Source organism: Jaculus jaculus, chromosome 16, assembly GCF_020740685.1.
Source record: "Jaculus jaculus isolate mJacJac1 chromosome 16, mJacJac1.mat.Y.cur, whole genome shotgun sequence".
NCBI classification, from domain to species: domain Eukaryota; kingdom Metazoa; phylum Chordata; class Mammalia; order Rodentia; family Dipodidae; genus Jaculus; species Jaculus jaculus.
In genome coordinates, this window is record NC_059117.1 from 65,021,486 (window position 1) to 65,042,777 (window position 21,292).

A 21,292-nucleotide genomic window follows, 5' to 3' on the forward strand; every position below is an offset into this window, starting at 1 on the left:
GAGTAACTCAAGGTCTGATTGAGGGACAGGTCATAGAACAGAAGCCAGAGCTGGAGGGGACACTGGCAAGCATCCAAGTGCCATCCATGTTCTTCCTGCTGTTGTGGATCTGGTGGTGCTGGACACACTGACCCTGGCTGCCCCAACCCAGCTACTAGGGATGTCTAGGATCAGCTGCCTCTGCCCAGCCAAGTCCACCTGTAGGGACTGTTGATTAAGTCGTCACCCCAAACCATGTCGTCCGTGCAGTCGAGCACGCTGTAGCAGGCATCACTGATGAACTGTGAGAAGCTGGCCAGCGAGTCCTGCACCAGGAAGCGCAGCGTGTCCTGGAGCATGTACTTGATCAACTCCATCAGCTTGCGCAGCTTTGACATGAGGTACACCTCCCAGTTGGTCTCATAGAGGTTATACCAGCCTTTGCTCATGTCACGAAGGCTGCTGCGCATGGCCACCTTCAGGGTGCTGACCCAGCTGTCCTTGAGGAACATCTGTACCTGGAGTTGACACAGGTGTCATGTAGATGATGGGGCCCATCATCTGCAGCTGCTGTGCTTGAGGACTGTGGACTAGGGTTCTTGATGTGGCCACCTCAGGACTCATGTGACTATGGAGGGACCTCCCCATCACAACTTACTATCAAGCTTTTCCAGCCAACATTCATGTGACCTCTGAGCCCAGGGATGCTCAGAGAGGAGGGAAGGAAAATGGGGTTCAAAAGCAGTGATGGGAGAAAGACAGAGACACAGAGAAGAGAAAGAAAGAACAAGATGAAGGTGGGCAGAAGGGAGCTCAGGAATCAGAGACAGAATGGAGTGGAGAGGCTGCACCCCCTCTCCTCACACCCTGACCCTCGGGTTAACATGAGTATGGGGCTCTTGTTCCTCTTTCTGAGACAAATGGCCTGCCCCTGGGCAGCCTTTGCTGGCATTGAGTGAGTGGAAAAGAGCCTACCTAGCTCTCTTTCGCCCTGCAAGATGAGCCCCACCCCACACTCCAGCAGGCCTGTGCCTGTCAGCCCAGGGGCCCCGATGCCTAGGCACCTGGGAGAAGGTCTGTGACTGGATCTGCTCAAATTCTTCCAGGCGGCTGTACTTGGAGAGGCTTGAGTGGAACAGTGACATGGAGGTCACCTTGTTACACTCGGCCCGCACCTTGCTCAGGGCTGTGATGACTTCTGACCGTGTGAGCAGGGACACAAAGGTGAAATCCTCCTTTTGCTCCCGAAAGGGGTACTTGGGGACACTCACAAGTCCTGCGGGGGAGGGGGTGGTCAAGAGACAGTGTCAGACATGCTTGGGATACACCAGGGGTCAGGATATATCTATAAGGTGTCTGATGGAGGGAAACAACCGCTTTCTCTCCAGAAGAGATAGCCTCATCCCCAGAACCCCTACTTTTATTCCTACAGCCTTCTAGAGTATCCCCAAGTACCATAGTGAGTGGCCTGCTCAAGGACGGGTAAAGGGATTCCCCCTAGAATCTCTTGTGACTGTCCCTATGGGCCCTGTCTCTATCTTCTGTTCACAGGACACAGAGCCTGAGGTCAGCCTGGAGCAGCCTGGAGCCAAGAAGGAAGAAGTAGGCTACAGAATGCCTGCTGTGCACACCCCAGCTTATGTCCTGGGCAGAGCCCACGTATGGCCAGGAAGTGAACTTAGCATGTATCAGTGGGCTCAAAGCAAGGAGAGAATTGGGGACCAAGGGTCCTTCTCCAATTCTTGGCCTGCCATGTGTACGTATATGGCTGTATCAATGCCAACTTGATGCTTTGTACTGAAGGAAAAAAGGCCTGTATGTTCTTGAAGCCTAATTATCAGGGTCCCTGTTTGCCTTACACATATTTACCTCTTGACTTCTGCATTACTGGGATATATACATATACATATACATATACATATACATATACATATACATATATATATGCATACATATACATACACATACATACATACACACACATACACATATATATACATACATATATACACATATATATATATAAATTTGAGGGGGGGGAGGGAGATAAATTTGAGAGAGAGAGGGGGGGGAGGGAGGGAAAGAAAGGGCATGTCAAGGCCTTCAGTCACTGCTAACAAACTCCAGACACTGCACCCCCTTGTGTGCATGTGTGACATTGTGCACTTGTGTCACTGTGCATCTGGTTTACATGGGACCTGGAGATTCAAACTTGAGTTCTTAGGTTTTACAGGCAAGTGCCTTAACTGCTAAGCCACCTCTCCAGCCCTAAAATATATTTTTTAAAAGACGTTTCCTCCTGCTTCCTTGCTTAGAGCTTTCTAGGGAGCTAGTAAATTCATCCAATGCCAAGGATATGATGGGCACAAGGGAGACGCAGGGTTATGAGGCCCATAGCAGCTGGACAGACAATCCTAGAAATAAGGATGAAGATGGGTGAGGGAGCCAGCTACGAAGGCAGTCATGGTCCAACAACCCTTACCATACTCAGGCACCTTTTCTTCCTCTTTCTTGGGAAGAGTCACATAGGAGAACGTATCAGGATTGGATGATACAATGTGGTCAAAGTTGATCTTGTTCATGCTTCGTTCATAGTCCAGATTCACTTCTCTGGACAGGTTGCTGATGTACTCCAGGACCCTGCCCAAGGAGAGGGAGACCAAGAGTCAGGGGCTCCACAACTCTGCTGCCATGCTGGACCCATGGGCACACCCCTGTTGGCTCTGAGCCAACCTTCACCCTTGTCCCTGCTCTTTTCATAGCTTCCTGACATTTGACTTCCCACTCCTCTGTATGTTGTGTAGAGTGTGCACACATGTGTGTGTACACAGAAGGAAGACTTCAGGTACTTTTTTTTTCTCTTCTGTCTTATTTCCTTGAGAAAGAGTCTCTCATTGAGTCTGGAACTCCATGTTTTCTGGCTAAATAGGCTACCAGGAGTACCAGTGATCCATCTGTCTCTGTCCCCTCAGCACTGGAATTACAGGCTTTGTGCACATGTTCTGGGAATAAACTCAGGTCCTCCGGCTTGCACAGCAAATGCTCCATATAGTGGTTTTATTCAGGTGACTCCATAAACTTAGGTGTTCTGAATGCTAGGTTCTCAGCTGATGGAACCCCAGAAGCCTCAACAGGATGACGTCAACAAGACGAAAAGAGCCAGCGGGGCAGGCAGCTCCCTGGCAGACCGATGTTGACAGTGCCTTGGAGCAAAGCACAGTTTAAGAAGCAAAGATTGTGACAAAGAAAAAGACTGAAGTTGATAATCGACTTGCAGAAGCTGAGGCAAGGGAAAATTAAAGTACCACACAGGACTCTACATACCTGATTCAGTGTTTTGTTCATCATGACAATGAAGAATAGAAAACAGGCCTTTAAAGAACTGAGAGATAATCTGGTTGAATTAAGTACAGCCAGATACCCTACGAAAAGTGTGGAAGTAGAGCATGGATTGTAGACATAATCAGAGTGAGGAAAAGGTGGTGGCATGCAGAAGCATTGGCCACTGCACAGTAGCAGAGCAATATGGTGGCAGAGGCGCTCCAAGGGAACACAATTCCACTGTACAAGTCAGCAGGTCATCCAACTCTGGGCAAAGTGTTAGGGGCACAGCAGGAAAAGTAGAGCTTATTGTTGGTAAAATCAAATAGAATCTCACTCCCATGGCCAAAAGGAAGCTGTCCTAAGAACTTCTTGGTCCATGAAATATTCTTGGACCTTTAAACTACGCACTCCCCAAACTCAGACCAGAACTGACTGAAGCCATTTGCGAAGTAGTGTTATTCTTGTCACACACACACATGATGCACCAGAGTGGCCATGCATTACCTGTGGCATGGCATGCCCAAGGACAGGAAAGTGACTGTGAAAACACTGAAGACTTATGTTAAAGAGGTGACCAATGGCTAATACAGACCACTTGGTTTTGGTGGTGGCATTTGATTATATTGATGACATAAGCTTGTGAAACTGATAATCATGTGTGAAAGCTCGGTGACTTGCCTAATATAATCAATGACAATTATGGAAGAAAAGTCCTTTTATATTTACTGAGTCCCAGAGATCCTTCCCATACAGTTCAGAAAATCTGCAACAAGGGGACAGGAGCACACAGAGTAAGGGAGACACGGAGATCTGCCAGGGTGAGCTCTTGGCATCAAGGTCTCCAGCTTTGGTGAGCTAACTACAAGGACTCACCCAGATGCAGGCAGATAAGTCAGCATGGTGTGCTGGTGTGTGACATTCTGGGATCTGCCACTGGAGATGTTCAGCCTGTCATGGATACCTAAAGTCTCAATATGCCATCTAAAGCCTACACCCTGGCTTTTGAGTTTCCCACAGAAGGCAGCCAGGGATGCTTGGAGGAAAGCCGAGTTGGAAGCAGGCTCTGGGAAAGTATAACACAAGACTGATAATTCATGCTGTGCTGGAAGAAAGAACAATGGAAACATGGCAGAAAGACATGGGGATTAGCTTGAAGAGACCTCTATTGGGCAATTTGGAGCATCAAAAAACAAAACAACAACAAAAGAAAACACAGCAGTTACATCTTGTAGGCCTTTTAACAAAGGAAGAACCCACGTCTTAGCAATAAGGGATACAAATAAAAGGGATACAAATTAGAAAGGAACAGATCAAGTTATCATTTGCAGATGACATGATTCTATACATAAAGGACCCTAAAGACTCTACTAGCAAACTGTAAGAGCTGATAAACACCTACAGCCATGTAGCAGGATACAAAATAAATACACAGAAGTCAGTAGCCTTCATATATGCTAACAACACACAGACAGAGGATGAAATCAGAGAATCACTCCCGTTCACAATTGCATCAAAAAAAAAAATAAAGTACCTTGGCATAAACCTAACCAAGGAAGTAAAGAATCTCTACAATGAGAACTTTAAAACACTCAAACGAGAAATTGCAGAAGACACTAGAAAGTGGAGAAACATCTCTTGTTCCTGGATTGGAAGAATCAACATTGTGAAAATGGCAATCTTACCAAAAGCAATCTACACATTTAATGCAATCCCCATCAAAATTCCAAAGGCATTCTTCATGGAAATAGAAAAAACAATCCAAAAATTCATTTGGAATCACAAAAACCTCGAATATCTAAAATAATACTGAGCAACAAAAATAAGGCTGGTGGTATCACCATACCTGATTTTAACCTATACTACAGAGCCATAGTAACAAAAACAGCATGGTATTGGTACAAAAATAGACATGTAGATCAGTGGAACAGAATAGAGGACCCAGATGTAAGTCCAGGTAGCTATAGCCACCTGATATTCGATAAAAATGCCAAAAATACTCATTGGAGAAAAGACAGCTTCTTCAGCAAGTGGTGTTGGGAAAACTGGATATATATCTGTAGAAGGATGAAAATAGATTCTTCTCTCTCTCCATGCATAAGAATTAAGTCCAAATGGATTAAAGACCTTAACATCAGACCTGAAACTCTGAAACTGCTAGAGGAAAAAGTAGGGGAAACCTTTCAACATATTGGTCTTGGCAAAGACTTTCTGAATACAACCCCAACTGCTCAGGCAATAAAACCACAGATTAATCACTGGGACCTCATGAAATTACAAAGATTTTGCAGTGCAAATGACAGTGAAAAAATTTTCACCAGCTATATATCTGATAGAGGATTAGTATCTAGGATATACAAAGAACTCAAATAATAAGGAATCAAACAAGCCAATCAAAAAATGGGCTATGGAGCTAAATAGAGAGTTCTCAAAGGAAGAAATACGAATGGCATATAAGCATCTAAAAAAATGCTCTACGTCACTAGTTATCAGGGAAATGCAGATTAAAACTACATTGAGATTCCATCTCACTCCTGTCAGGTTGGCTACCATCATGAAAACAAATGATCATAAATGTTGGCGGGGATGTGGAAAAAGAGGAACCCTCCTACACTGCTGGTGGGAATGCAATCTGGTCCAGCCATTGTGGAAATCAGTGTGGAGGTTCCTAAAACAGCTAAAGATTGATCTACCATATGACCCAGCTATAGCACTCCTAGGCATATATCCTAAGGACTCATCTCATTTCCTTAGAAGTACATGCTCAACCATGTTTATTGCTGCTCAATTTATAATAGCTGGGAAATGGAACCAGCCTAGATGTTCCTCAACTGATGAGTGGATAATGAAGATGTGGTACATTTATACAATGGAGCTCTACTCAGCAGTAAAGAAAAATGAAATTATGAAATTTGCAGAAAAATGGATGGATCTGGAAAGGATTATACTAAGTGAGGTAATCCAGGCCCAGAAAGCCAAGCGCTACATATTCTCCCTCATATGTGGACCCTAACTACAGATGATTAGGCTTCTGCGTGAGAAGGAAAATACTTAGTAGCAGAGGCCAGTAAGTTAAAAAGGAGATATAAAGGGAAGAGAAAGGAAGGGAGGAGGATACTTAGTAGGTTGGTATTGTATATATGTAAGTACAATGATTGAGATGGGAGGTAATATGATGGAAAATGGAATTTCAAAGGGGAAAGTGTGGGGGGGAGAGAGGGGGTTATTACCATGGGGTATTTTTTATAATCATGGAAAATGTTAATAAAAATTGTGAAAAGAAAAAAAAATAAACCAAAAAAACCCATAATGAAATAATAAAAAAAAAAAAGAACCCATGTCTGTCTTGCTAACAGATATCTGGAGGTCAATGAGATGATTGGGGCCCAAGTCTCCATGCAGCAGGCAAGTCCCCGAGGTGCTCCAAACCCTTGCAGCACCGCTCTATAGAAAGGGCCCCTCGAGGCAGAGGCCCTAGACGCACTGTGGTCCCCTGCGCATGCGGGGTGTGCTCAGGGCCCACTGCTTGATCCGGTTGAGGCTCTGTTCACTGATGAGCTGCTGGCCCTCAGAGGGCATGCAGTCCACATACAAGTTGTACAGCAGCAGTGCCTCTGTGTTCTTGCGCAGGGCAGTGGCCTGGACCACACGCTGTGTGAATACTCGAGGGTCCTCAGCACAGAAGAGCAGCTGGATCCGTGGCACCCAGTACTGAAAGAACAGAAGGGGTGGCCTTTCTGGGAACAGGATGGGAGGAAGAAAGAGGTTAACAGTCAGGCTCTCTGGGCTGGAACACCTGGTCAGCTGCATGGAGGCGTGGCGGCCTGTATATGTCTCTGTGATTGGCCTCTCTCCCCATATGGACAAGGCTTTCCCCCTCTGCCCATGGTGCCATGGGTGATGTGAGAGTGCAGATTACAGTCACAGAGAGTTGGCTGTCCACGTGCCCACCCTCCATGTGTCTGCAAGGGGGAACATCATTAATCCATGGGCCTCAGGTTTTCAGTATCATGTGTGTACAGCTGACATGCCCAACAATGGCCACCTTCTCTCTTAGGGCTTCTGAATCTTAGTGGTCAGGGGATAGAGAGCTACAGATCAAACTTGAATAGGGTAGAATTCAGAAGTGAGCTGGCGGTGTCCTTGGGGAGGGTAGCTTTAGTCACAGGCTTGGACAGCCTTGAGCTTGGTGGCTAGAGTTTGTACCTTGGGTGGTGGCCCCTCCACTCAGAATGGGCATCCCCATCTCATCTCGCACCAGGCCTCTCTTGTCTGTTTTGTGTACCAGGTACAGCTTCTTCTCTTCATCGTAGTCGAGGACGCCAACCTCACACCACTTATAGTCAAGCTCCGGACTCTTGGGGTCCTCTAAAACAGGAGGGGAAATCCCATCAGTGCTCTCTGCAGGGGGGTTCTCTGAGTGTGGCAACAGGTTCTTGGAATCAGCCTTAAAGGTAACTGGGTTGGTGTTCCCCCTCCATGACTCCAGGACACTCCCTCTGGCTCCAGCAAAGGGCCCTGCTTTTTCCCAGCTGAGCTGGCCTCCCAGGAAGTCCTGCCACGGGAAGACCTAAAAGGACCCAGGCTCCCCGCATGACCTCCACCAGGGCAGACAGTGTGTGTCTCTTGCCACGGGGCCTGGAGCAGGAGGCACGAAAGGCAGAAGCAAATAAGAAACTGGCTGGGAGCCTGGCCTGGTGGTGCACACCTACAATCCCAGTCACTCAGGAGCAGAGAAAGGAGGATGGCAAGCTCAAGGCACAGGCTTTTTCCCTTGTTACCCACCCCCATAAGTAATACACGATAGCAAATATCTTCGTAGCACAAATACTATTAGGTATTATAAGTGATCTAAAAGCAAATAATCTGGGAGGTTGTGGGAAGGTTCTGCCAAACACTCCACCATTTTACACAGGGACTTATTTTGGTGACAGCGTGGACACTGGTGCATAGCAGGTATACAGTAAAGTGCTGAAGAAGGAAGATGCGCACAGGGCCCAGCAAAGGAGGCCTTAACATGCAGTGACCACACAGGCTGGTGGGTTCTACAGACTGGGTTGAGGAAGGGCTAGAATTCCAGGGAAGTGGCCCCTATCTGCAGCTGTCAGGCGAGTAAAGGAGGTCGCTGTTTCAGACCACCCGTTTTGGTTCTGATTTACTTTTCCCTTCCCTCCCAAGGAAGTTTACTCTTTGAAAATGCTGACCTCATCTTGGCTCCACTTACATAATAAAGATGTCACAAGAAGCCACCAGCAGAAAAAAAGAGATGTGTGGCAGGACCCGGGTAAAGCAGGAAGGCTGGCACTCAGTGCTCTCAAAGTCAGTACAGTCCCAACCCTTCTGGCCTTATTGCCAGGAACAGCAGAACTGGGAACAGCTTAGTTAATTATTTTTGTGTGTGTGTGATTAAGTTCAAAGTGGAGAGAATATTCTGGGTTACTAATTTAGTTCAGAGAAATTAATTCTAGTACTAAGGTATTTTAAAAATAAAACATAAATGTGGGCTGGAGAAATGGCTCCATGGTTAAGGCACTGGCCAGCAAAGCCTAACAACTTGGGTTCGATTTCCCAGTACCCACATAAAGCCGGATGGCGCATGCATCTGGAGTTGGTTTTCAGCAGCTGGAGGCCCTGATGTGTCCATTCTCTCTCTACCCCTCCTCTCTGTGCTTGCAAATAATTAAATAATATATTAAAACCATCAAGTTGCAGCCTGCTTAATGAACTCACCATGGGCCTCCAGGATATTGCATAGTCTTAAGATCAGCTATTGCTCTAACAGCCTTGTCTCCCACATGGGGACTGCCCAACTGGGTACACTCCCCACTCCACAGCTTTGTGTCCATCCTTAAGGAGTAGCTTCATCCCCACATGGTGGAAGGGCCACCACCAACCCCAAGCCTAGGCCCCCAGCCTTCCTAGGAAGCCTGCATAGACCCAACCCTGCAGGCAGGACAGTGGCCATGGCTGTGTGGCGGGGCATGGACAGCAGACAACTGGAAAGAGCCTCCACAGCCATCAGGGAACACCGCAGGCCAAAGGAGGGGCCAAGAGAATTCAGACGTAAGGAAAGACAAGACATGCCAACTGGGTAGCAACTGGGGTGGTGTGTGATTGTGAATGTGTGTGGAAATGTGACAAGGTGCATATCTGTATGTCTGTGAGCAAGTAAATGTGTGACAGTGTATGCTGTTCCTGCAAGTGCAAGAGCTGAGAGGTCACATGACAGCGAGAGCAATGTGACTTCTGGGTGTAGGATGAAGTCTGGTTTCCAATTGTGCTCTTGAATACCTCTGAGCATTTCCAATAAGAACACATGCACATATATACACATTTCTTTCCTGCCTCCGTGTGGCCAGCTCCTTTGTCTCCATGCTAGCTGGGGATCTCAAAAGATCTATTCCCTCCCATAGCTGCCAGGTCCCCGGGAGCCTCAGGGTTTTGACCAGGCTGTTGCTGGGACAAGATGGTGCTCCCACCCAAGGGCAGCCCTGCTCACCATGTCCTAGGAAGTCATCAGTGGGGAGAAGAGCTTTTCCGGGTACAGGTTTCCGGTTCTGAGATCCTGGCTCTAAGCCCATGTTGAGCCATTCTCTGGGAGTCCGGCAGTCAAAGTCTTCATTGTCAAACACCTGGGAGAAAGCAGACAGTTGGTGGAGGAACAGCTGTCCTAGTCCAGGCACCATGGAGCGTGTCAAGAGGCTTCAGTAGCACTCTCTCCAGAAGACGGGCTGCAGCCTGGAGTAGACTGTTGCCAAGAACCCACAGAATCTGAAAGAGGGGCCACCCTGAGCCCTTGTCCAGTCAACCCACCCAAGGCTCAGGCTGAGAGTTATGCAGGGTCTCAGAGGAGGGTATATATGGGCTTTCTTGCCTACTACAGGGAAACAGCCAGCTCAGGCTCAAGGGGACAGTTGGCTCAGGCATTTCCTCAGTACCCCATACCATGTGGCAAACAAGACTCAGAATCACCATCACCCTTAATAAGGTGATGCTCGACTGATTCAACTTGGCCTCTCACAGGTATGGCCAAGGAGAAGGACCACAGAGAGGAAGTAAGGAGACAGTGGAAGACACAGCCCAGGTCTGCTCATCTTCAGATAGATTCTCTTTGAACCTCCTTCCCTGGTCTCCCTATTGCATGAGCCCAGAAGCAGCTCTCCACCCACAGGCAGGGTGTCTGTCCACTTCTCCACAGCCTGAACTGGCTGCTTCTCAATGTCTGTGGCTGGGGTGAGGACAGTGAGCAGGCATGCAGGCTGCCCAGGTCCCCCAGGCAAGAAGCAGAAACCAGCGCTCAAGGTGACCTGGGACTCCTGCTCCAACCCAGGATGCCCAAGGTATCTAGGGTGGGTTATTGTTCTTCCATTGCCCTGTCTGACCAGAGTGCTTGCGAGTGGTGTAGAGGTGCCTTTGGAGTCTGACTTCTGAGCCTCAGCTGTGACCACCCCCTGTCCATCAGCAATCCATGCAGTGTGGCTCACCTTCAGTGGAAGATAGATGGGGAAGAGTGGGTCATGGCCCTGTTCAATGGTTTGGGGGTGCTTCAGGTCTGGGTGTCTGGGCATGAGCTTGTTGGAGTCGATGCCTTCATTGGCCAACAGCTCTTCAATGTCCAGGCTCAAGTACTGTCGCTTCCTCCTGGCCAGGCAAGGAGGCGTATTAGGACAAGGGCTCATGAGGTGGCTGTATGGGTGTCATCATGGGACCAGAGCCCTAAACTTCCTTCTGTCCTAGCCTGGTAGTCCCACTTCACTGACCCATATGCCACCTTCCTAACTCCACAGCAAAGAAAGCCATGTGCTCCTATCCAGAGACCAAAGGGCTAGAGGAGCAGATAGGGCATTGGCACTTTCTGCTCTGAGGCTTGTCACTTCATCGTGTGCAGTCCCTTGCCCTTAAGTCTGGCAGACATTGCCTAGTTGGGACAGTCCCTGCCCCCTCAGCCTTCCCAGTGTACCTCTCAATTTCAGTCTTGCGAGGGCACTGGCCTGGCAGCACCTGGAAGGGCACCTGCACCTTGGGCTCATAGGCCTGCAGTGGGAAGTCAGTCTGGGAGAGCTGCTTTGTGGTGGAGCCAATGCATTGCTGCTGCACATGCTCCTGGAAGTCCTCAGGAATCTTGAAGGTTTCGACTGCAGGGAAAGTCAGAGGCAGGCGGCACTGAGCTCAGACCAGGGCCAACAACCCCACCCCAGTCAGCCCGAAGGGCACGCGGCCAGGCAGGAACCAGGTGGGATGCTCTTTGTGTTGGGATGCTCAGATCTGCCTGTGGCCAGATAGGTCAGGGAGAAGAGAGATGAAAGACTCGGTGCCAAGGGGTGCTGCCCTGGCTGTCCAGCATGCTTGATCATCCCGTCTTAAGCCACCAATCACACCAGCACCAGTGGCCATTGCTCAGGCTGGTTGCTGAAATCATACTGGTGAGGGTCACAGAGGGACAGGCTGTGGAAGTGGGATGCTTTCCTGCCAGATGCCCACAGTGTACGGAAGTCTGAACCCCACCCATTCTCTGGGTTATTTCCTGGTTTGAGATGTCCTGGATGGAGCAGGACTGGGTGGGGATGAATGCTTGCCACCACTTAGGCAATGTCAGACAGAGGCTCCCATTCCAGATCGGGGGGCGGTGATGAGAGAAGAGCCACAGACAGGCTGACCTAGCATCTCAGCTGGCCCAGATGAGATAATCCTGGGGCATGGGGTGCTCAGTGGAAAGTCCAAGGTGAACTAAGACCATACAGGTGGGGAAAGGGATTGTGGGATGATGCCTCACAATGCCACTCCCCACTTTCCCCATTGTCTAACTGGGCACTGGGTGGTCCCTTCTTTCTCCTGCTGGGGGGAAGGGTTCAAAGAATTCCAAGGGCTCTAGGAGGCTTTGGTGAACACCTCCTGGGGCCTCCCTCTGTAGGGGTGCCCTCTAGAGTCCCACAGAAGTCCAGACGGGCATTGGAGGTTCTGAAGAGACCTTCTAGCTTCAGCAGATCATCCTGTGGCCTGCTGACCCCGCTCACCCTCCTGGGGGAGGGCTGTCAAGCTGGTGACCTTCCTCATGGTCTATGCCATGGGTTGTAGGACACCATGCCCCTCATCCCCACAGACTGAAATCTGTGGCCTGTTACTATTTCCTTGGTCATAGGTAATTGTGAAGTAGCTGAGAAAAGGTCACACCCTTGCATAATTACACAGATATACAGATTACACAGTTGTAATATTTTCTTTGCAGTTTAGGGTTCCACAGACTTGAGATTTGACAGGGCTGCTTTGGGCCATACCAGGAAGGAGCTGGGCCTTTCCTGGGTTGAACATGAAGGTAGACAGCTGTGACAATGGGACTTCTGGTCCTGATGAATGGGGCACCCTGTCTGCTAAAGGAGGACGGCTGTGAGGCCAGCTTCCTCCTCACTACCTGGGGTTGTGCTAGAACCATCTATTCTCTCTGCCTCAGGTCTGTCCCAGCTTGCAGACCTGCCCCAGTCCTTCTTCCCAGTCATGATCTGGTGCCCTTGTTTGCTTCTTCAGCAGAGCTCTCCTAAGCACCTCCCCTGCCAGGTCCTGAGCCCCAGAAGAGAGCAGCTCAGACACAGCACTGGCCTCTCTCAAGCCCACATACCAGCAGAGGTAAAAGTGCACACTGCAATGAGCCCAGACCAATGGAGAGATGACGTCTCTTAGTAGTCCCAGATCATCATGGCATCCTGGCACAGCTCTGCTGAGATTCTGACCAAGCACCTCTGTGAGCTGGGCCTCCGCAAGGTTCCTCCCCGCTTTCTTGTGTGTGCACGTGCACATTTGTGATGTGTGTGGGTCCGTGCAGATGTACGGAAGCCAGTGGAGGAGGTCAGATTTCCTCTATTGCTCTTCTGCAGTTTTTCCTTGATACAGGGTCCTTCACTGGACCTAGAGCTTGCTGGTTTTTGCTAGACCTGCTTACCAGGGATCCTCCTGTCTGCACCCATCAGCACTGGGGATATAGGCGTGTGTGACCACATGTGGATTTTTACATGGGTGCTGAGGAGCGAACGCAGGTCCTCATGCTTTTGCAGCAAGTGCCCTTACACACTGAGCCATGTGCCTAGCTCAAGTTCCTCATCTCTTACTAGCATCATTGAATACACGAGGCAACTGAGGTTTCCTATTGGGAAGAGTGCATCTCCCAGAGACTGGAGGAGTCTGAATGTTCACAAGGGCCACCTGCCCCATCCTCCTGGCACTGACCTTTGGGTGTGAACTTATTGAGGTCAGCTTGACGCATCAAGTTCCGGGTCGTGCAGGGGCCACGGCAGACATTCTGAAATCAAGACCCAAAGCCCTGAGTATGAGTAAGCATCCTCGGGACAGTCAGAGTGTGGAGGGACTCCCCAGCCAGGGATCACTGGTGAGCACCTCGGGAGTGTAGGGTGAGATAAAAACAGTGAAATCATGTACTTTACTTTGCTCAAAGGCCATGGTGAGTGATAGGCTGAGACTCCCCGGGATGCCTCTCCCTGCCTGGTTTGGGTCTAACACATCTCCTTTCCTTCCAGAGAGTGCTCCTGCACATGTACCGCAGAGCCAGCAGGGGTCTCTAGGTGTAGCTCCTCTCTCAAGGGTGGGCTGGAGACCCCACTGTGTTCTTGCCATGTCTTAGACCTTCCTGTGCTGAAACCTTCCTAAGGCTGCCTGGGACCCATAGGCTCTTTGAATTTTTCTCCCCACCCTCTCCAGCCTCATCCCTTGATCTCCCCTCATAACCTACCTGTATTCTTTACATGGTCCAGATGCTCTCTCAGGGCTCCAGGGCCTTTGCATATGCTGCTCCCCTGCCCTGACATATGTCCACCTCCCCCAGGCCCTACATTACCACGCAAAAGCGTATCTACCTCTTCAATGCCAGCAGTATGGCATCCACAGACCCTTCCTTAACAAAACTGGGGAGAAGAGACTTCTCCCAAAAGCCATCTCTCCACCATAACAGGGACATGGATGGTTCATCTTTGCTGTGTTTCCAGTGCTAAATCTGGAACTTGGTACACAGCAGGGCTCAGTAATGGATTAAAAATTAATGGACAGAGGGATGGACAGCCAAATGCATTGATAAGGGTGGTTGGGAGGCTTATGCGGATGGCCAGACAGATGGATAGATGTATAGACACAAGGCTAAACGAACAGATACAATGACATTGAGCCTGGCAGAGGACAGCTGCCATACTCACCCCAAGCTGGTCCAAGGTTCCAGGGCTGAGGATATCTGAGTAGAAACCGCGCTGCTTTATCTGTGGGTACTTCTTTTCAGGGCCCGTCAGAAATGACTTCTGGGGCTGCCCTACATCTGAGGGTTGGGGCAGAGAGGAAGGTGAGGGCTTGGGGTCAAGGCCTGGAAGAAGTCTCCCCATATGATAATCTGGTCTGTAGACTCTTCTCTCCTGGTTACACTCTTGGTTTCTAGCGATCTTTGCTGGGCACCATTCTGTGTCCTCAGGGCTCCCTCCTGGCTCTTCTTTATCCTGCTGCTCCATGCTGCTCCTTAGGACTGTCTCAGAAGAGATTCTAGGAGAAGACATGGGTCACTCAGGCTATTTCCAGCCTCTGTCTCAGCCCCTGGAGCACCATGATTCATGGAAGGCTAGGCTGCCTCCTTACATCAGGTAACACATAACAGGACAAACAGTGCTCGAAGTCCACTAGAGACAGTGGCCTTCCCTGGAAGCCCCATGTGTGAAACAAGCCCCATGGAATCATGGGCCACGTGAGGAAAGCTCACTCTGTAGATTCTGACACGCCAGCACCTCCTGCCCTGCCCACTCCTGTCCCTCCTTCAGTCAGCAAGGCTTCTTGGCAAGGGAAGATGGTGGAGGGAGGTCTGCAACTTGCTCACTTAGTGAACATTCCCCTAAAGGCTTTCAGCCAGAAGTATATGCAGTGCCCTAGACCAGCTTGCTGTGCCCGCCTGCCTCTCGCCCATGTGGGCACAAGGCTATGAGCTTTTCATGCTTGCTGGCTCCACACCAGTTATACCCCAGGAAACTCAGCTCCACGGCAGCTTACAGATGATGGGGCCTGAGGGTGAGCCCAGCAAGGGCCCTTCCAAGTCACCTACCTACCCTGATTCCAAGAGGGCCTGTGCTTCTGTTTCACATACCCCAGGGTACTGTGTGAGTTCTCTCCTGACAAACAGGTCTGCGACTTCAAGGGATTTGGAAGTGTCAGCTTTTGCTGGGACTACCAGACAGACAGTCCAGGAGGTGGGGTTCTCCCTACCCTTGGGTGCGTCACCTGCAGAAGCCTGGCTTTGTTCCCACATCTTCCTACCACTCTGAGCATCTGGAATGACGTCTGCACATCTGTCTCCTCTGGCCCTCTGGGTGGGAATTTTCAAGTACAATTGATCTCTGGGGCGGTGGGTTTGGCACACAGCAGGTGCCCCGAATGCACTTGTTGAATCATTGTGTGATCAACTGATAAATGACAGACAGACGGTAAAGGAAGGAACGGGGTTGGTCTCTGTCACAGCTTTGTGAACCAGATACGGAGAGAGAATGGGGGGGGGCAGATGAAGACCGGGTTCCTGCTCTTTCCTTCAGGTGGAGGGGGAAAAGGAAGGAAGGGAAGAAGGGTGGGAGGGAGGAAGGGAAGAAGGAAAGGTGGGAAGAGAGGGAGGGGATGGGAGGGAGGGAGGGAAGGGAGGAAGGAAGGAAGGAAGGAAGGAAGGAAGGAAGGGAGGGAGGGAGGGAGAAAGGAAGGGAGGAAGGAAGGGAGGAAGGAAGGAAGGGGTGGGAGGAAGGAAGGAAGGGAAGGGAGGGAGGGAGGGAGGGAGGAAGGGGTGGGAGGAAGGAAGGAAGGGAAGGAAGGGAGGGAGGGAGGGAGGGAGGGAGGAAGGAAGGAAGGAAGGAAGGGGAGGAAGGAAGGAAGGAAGGAAGGAAGGAAGGAAGGAAGGAAGGAAGGAAGGAAGGAAGGAAGGAAGGAAGGAAGGAAGGGGAGGGAGGGAGGGAGGGAGGGAGGAAGGAAGGAAGGAAGGGGAGGGAGGGAGGAAGGAAGGAAGGAAGGGGAGGGAGGAAGGAAGGAAGGGAGGAAGGGAGGGAGGAAAGGGAGGGAGGGAGGAAAGAAGGGAGGGAGGGAGGAAAGAAGGGAGGGAGGGAGGAAGAGACGGAGAGAGGGAGGGAGGACGAGGTCGAGTCTCGTTCTCTGCGTGGGGGAAGGATTTCCCCCCAAAGGTGGGCTGAGTTCAGCACTTAACCTCAAGGCAGCTTAAAGCCTCCTGCGCTCTTGGCCACGGCTCGTCGGGACTCAGACCAGGGCGGGCAAGGCGGGCCTGGAGGCGGCGTCCGCGAGCCCGGGTCGCCGCGCAGTCGGCCGCCTCACGACCGGCGTCTCCGCAGCAGCGTCTCCAGGGCCGAGGGGCGGTTGCGAGGGGCGGGGCCGTGGCGCTGGGCGGGGACTTCCGGCCGCAAACCGCTCCGGACTGCACCTGGCCCGGGACGCGCGCTTTGGTTCCCCGCCCTGTGCGCTTTGCTTTCCCCGCTCTTCTTCCTGGGTCCTCCCTGCAGAAGATCACAACAGCCACATGCAGCGTGGGAACTGCATCTTGGGTTGATAAATAAATATATAAAGCAGCGTGGCGTGGCGGTGCATGCCTTGAATCCCAGCACTTGGGAGGCAGAGATAGGAGGGTCCTGTGATTTCTAGGCCAGCCTGGAACTACAGATGAGTTGCAAGTCAGCACGGACTAGAGTGCGATCCAATCTCTAAAAAACAAAACAAAACAAACAAACAAATAAATAAAGCAAGCCTGCTGGTGGTGCAGTCCTGTAATCCTGGAGCTTGGGATGTGAAGACAGGAGGAGCAGGACTTCAAGGCCATCCTTGGCTACGTATAAAAAAACTTGGCTATAGCAAGTTTTTTTTTAAAAAAATTATTTGGGCTGAAGTGATCACTCAGCAATTGAAGGCACTTGCTTGCAAAGCCTGAATGATTCCACAGTACCCATATGAAACCAGATGAACAGGATGGTGCATGTGTCTGCAGTTTGTTTGCAGTGACAGGAGACCCTACCTAGCATGCCCATTCTCTCTCTCCCCCCTCTCTGTCTGCTTACAAATATGTGATAAAAATATTTTTTTAAAAAAACTTGAAATACACAGAGAGAAAGAGAGAGAAACTGTGTGAGAGAGAGGATGGATGGGTGCTCTGAGGACACCTGCCTCTGCAAAAGAACTCCAGATTCATGCTCCACTTGGTGTATCTGGCTTTATATGGGTACTAGGAAATTGAACTCAGGCTATCAGACTTTGCCAACAGTTGCTTTTAACTGCTCAGCCACTGATCCAGCCCTACATAGCAAGTTCAAAGCCAACTTGAGCAATACGAAGCACTGCCTAAAAACTCAGTACGTGACTGATGATTGGTTGATTGATAGCGACACAGAGGCTATTGGAGCTATTGTGGTTGGATGTAGGTCAGTTGCAAGAGTCCTTGCCACCCAAACACAAAGCCCTGCACTAGATTCACAACACTGCAAAAACCTGGCTGGTGGCAAGATGGTGCATACCTTTAATCAAGAACTGGTGAAGGTGGAGGCAGGGGTATCAAAAGTTCAAGGCCATCTTCAACCTATGGTGCTTGAGTCCCTGTTTCTCTTTTTAAAAAGGGGGTATGAACATAATTTGTAGCAGCAGTTAAGTGAATAAAAACAGGAATTGGGGGTTTAAGGCATAGCTGCAAACCAGTGGTGAGGAGACTGCATGCTGAAATACTGTTTAGGTTCTTGGTGCTCAGGGACATTGGGCAGTGGGTGTACCTGCCTTGCCCTCTCTGGTCACAGCCATCCACACTCTAATCTGTTCTAAAACTGGGTATTAGATCAGGTTGTTATCCTGTCCTGTCTTAGATACTGAGTATTTTTAAAGTTTTTTCAAAATAAGAAAATGTTTCAGCTGTACAGGAGAATGTATTGTCTTAATGCAAACTAAGTTTCAGGGTGTCTGCGGTGGATGTCAAGTGGTTCAGGGAAAGCTACATGCAAACAAGTGTGATAGACACAAAGATAAAGAGGAGATGAAGCAAAAGTGCCTTAGTTTTGACAATTAGGGAATCAGAAGGCACAGGTGTACCAATCTTTCTGTTTTAGTTATTATTATTATTTTTTTTGGTAAGGAAAAGAAGTGGGTTTTACATAAAAACAGAAGAAGAAAAATGCCACACCTCCTTCTGAGAACTCTTGCCTAGAATCATCTTAGATTTGGCTCCATTTCATAGGCAAGGAAACTCAGGCTCAGTTGGGACAGGTTAATTTTAAAAAGTATTTTTATTTTTATTTATTTATTTGAGGGAGAGCGAGAGCAAAAGAGAGAGAGAGAGGGAGGGAGGCAGAAAGAATGGTATGTCAGGGCCTCTAACCACTGTAAACAAACTCCAGATATATGCACCATCATGTGCATCTGGCTTATGTGGGTACTGGAGAATCCAACCTGTGTCCTTAGGCTTTGCAGGCAGGCACCTTACTAAGCCCTCTCTCCAGCCCCAAACAGGTTAATTTTGAGTGAGGACATTGTAGGATCTGATGTTCTTTATATCAGTGTCTAAGTTTTTTAGCTTGTGCTTGTGTGGGTAATGTGGGGTGTGTGTGTGTGTGTGTGTGTGTGTGTGTGTGTGTGTGTGTGTGTGTTATATCTCATGCAGGTATGTGCACACACACTATATATATGGAGAGAGAGAGAGAGAGAGAGGGAGAAAGACCCACGACAAGGCTGCCACCCGAAGCTTCTGACTGGTGATACAAGTCCAGCTGCATGTGCCATCCTCACATCCTCTTCTCTTCCCCAGCCTGCTTCCTTCTCATCCAGAATTCTGCCTCATGCTCAGAAAGGGTCCCAGCTTCTAACCCTCTCTTCTCCAGGAGCAAGAACTGGGAGAATATCCCCACTGGCTTCCACCTGTCCAGGCTGAAGTTCCAGGTGACAGATCCGAGACAGTGACATTTTCCATAGGACATTTCCAGGGACCCCAAGGAATGGCAGGAGAAACTGTCTGTCAGAGTTAGGTTCTGGGCACATCTTATTTCCTCTTGGCTCCAAGGAGCTTGGTGACCATCCACTGAGTGACTTCTCAGCTGAGTGGGTGGCTCTGACCTACCAACCTTCCAGGAAGCCCGGATCTGCTGAGCCTCTAAGTTCAGCCCTCTAATTGACCCCTGCCTGGGACTAGTTACTTTGAGGAACAGACTTCAAGCTCACCTTTTACTCTTACCAGGGTGCTATAGAGGGTACTGGAAACACTAAGCCCGAATTTTGCATCCACACAATGGAAACAATTATAACTGTTGTAGTCAGGTTCACATTGCTGGCAGAAATCACCCGACCAAGAGCAGCTTTTGGGGAAAAAGAGGATATTTTGGCTTACAGGCTTGAGGGGATGTTCCATGAGGGCAGGGAAAATGAGGGCATGGACAGAGGGTGGATATCACCCCCTGGCCAACATAAGGTAGACAGTAGTAACAGGAGAGTGTGCCAAACACTGGCAAGGGGATACTGGCTATAACACCCATAAGCCCATCCCCAACAACACACTCCGTCCAGGAGGTGTTAATTCCCAAATCTCCATCATCTGGGAACCTAGCATTCAGAACACCTAAGTTTATGTGGGACACCTGAATCAAACCACCACATTCCGCCCCTGGCTCCCATAAACTGATATCCATACATAATATAAAATTCAATGAATTCAATCCATCTTTAAAAGTCCCCATAGTTTTTATCAATCCTAATGATGATCAAACATCCCCATAATCCAACGCCCTCCATTGAAAACCAGTCTACCCACTTTAGAGCTGGCTAGGAACATGCCCCCACAATATTCCCCTGATTTAAAACTTCAGGGATCCAGCTCTACTTAAGGACCTATGAGGACAAACACAATTCCTTCAGCACCCTTCTAAAGGACAGTTTCAAGTTAATTTCAGCACTTCCACTACAATTAAACTTTCAGAGTTCCTGTCACGGATCCTTCTGTCTGCAATCAAGCTCAGCTCCACACTGAATCTGCCAGTGGAATGACATGTCAATATACTAGCTGTAATAGTTAAGGTATTGTCAACTTGATCTGTTTAGTAATCTACAGAAATCCCTCTCGGGTGGGTCTGGGAGGTTGCTTCCAGGAAGGATTAATTGAAGGAGGAAGTCCTTCCCCCAGAGTGAGCCCTTCCCCTAGAGCAAGTGGCCCCGGGAGCTGCCTGGTGCCTTCCAGTGTGGATTGAAGACCAGTGCGGACTGAAGACCCACGTGGATGGTGGATCAAAATCCAGCGGCTCCTCAGGAAGCCTCCAGACCTTCTGGCGCCGTTTGGGGTGCTGGATGGGGACTGCTGAGGCATCTGGCCGCATGGACTGAGCAGCTACCAGGTTCCCCGATTCTCCAGCCTGCAACTGCTATCGGGCTACCTTAAACTAATCCAGTAAATTTCCTTTTTTAAATAAAATAATTCATTCTAAGGCGGGCGTGGTGGTGCACGCCTTTAATCCCAGCACTGGGGAGGCAGAGGTAGGAGGATGGCTGTGCGTTTGAGGCCGCCCTGAGACTACATAGTGATTTCCAGGTCATCCTGAGCTAGAGTGAGACCCTACCTTGAAAAAAAAAAAATCATTCTAGCCGTTTTGTTCCTCTAGAGAACCCTGACCAATACACTAGCTGTTCACAGACTGTATGACACTGAGCCCAGAGGTGACCTCAAGCTCCTCTTCAAAATGGAGAAGTCTTGTTCCATCATATATTCTGCCTACTTATTTCTCTAAACACCCCCAGTAATTTACCCACAGATCCAGCTATTGAGATTGTCCTAGCTCTAGTGTGAAATAAATGTCTTTAGGGGGATTTCCAAGATTATACCCCTGGAAAATATACTTTATATGTCTAAACTGATTGCTATGAATGACTATGATGTTGTAAAACAAGCCTGCTTTTGGCTTCTTTTACTCTGTAGGAATCTCTCAAAACTGTCATGTTCTGTCCATGAAACAAG

The 21,292-nt window shown here is 49.3% G+C and overlaps 1 protein-coding gene across 1 annotated transcript in view; it reads right to left on the reverse strand.

Moving 5' to 3' along the window:
• The window catches only part of Dnah1 (dynein axonemal heavy chain 1), a 64,412-nt gene extending 47,825 nt beyond the window's left edge, over positions 1 to 16,587 (reverse strand). The window contains exons 1-11 of the mRNA XM_045136015.1: positions 16,517 to 16,587; positions 14,496 to 14,829; positions 13,519 to 13,591; positions 11,261 to 11,435; positions 10,785 to 10,941; positions 9,800 to 9,932; positions 7,507 to 7,668; positions 6,785 to 7,037; positions 2,462 to 2,619; positions 1,044 to 1,255; positions 199 to 497 (exon numbers count right to left, since the gene is read on the reverse strand). Of these exons, the coding sequence (XP_044991950.1) occupies positions 199 to 497; positions 1,044 to 1,255; positions 2,462 to 2,619; positions 6,785 to 7,037; positions 7,507 to 7,668; positions 9,800 to 9,932; positions 10,785 to 10,941; positions 11,261 to 11,435; positions 13,519 to 13,591; positions 14,496 to 14,798 (1,925 nt within the window). The 5' untranslated portion in view covers positions 14,799 to 14,829; positions 16,517 to 16,587. The remainder of the gene's footprint in view (positions 1 to 198; positions 498 to 1,043; positions 1,256 to 2,461; positions 2,620 to 6,784; positions 7,038 to 7,506; positions 7,669 to 9,799; positions 9,933 to 10,784; positions 10,942 to 11,260; positions 11,436 to 13,518; positions 13,592 to 14,495; positions 14,830 to 16,516) is intronic.
• Positions 16,588 to 21,292: the final 4,705 nt, after the last annotated feature.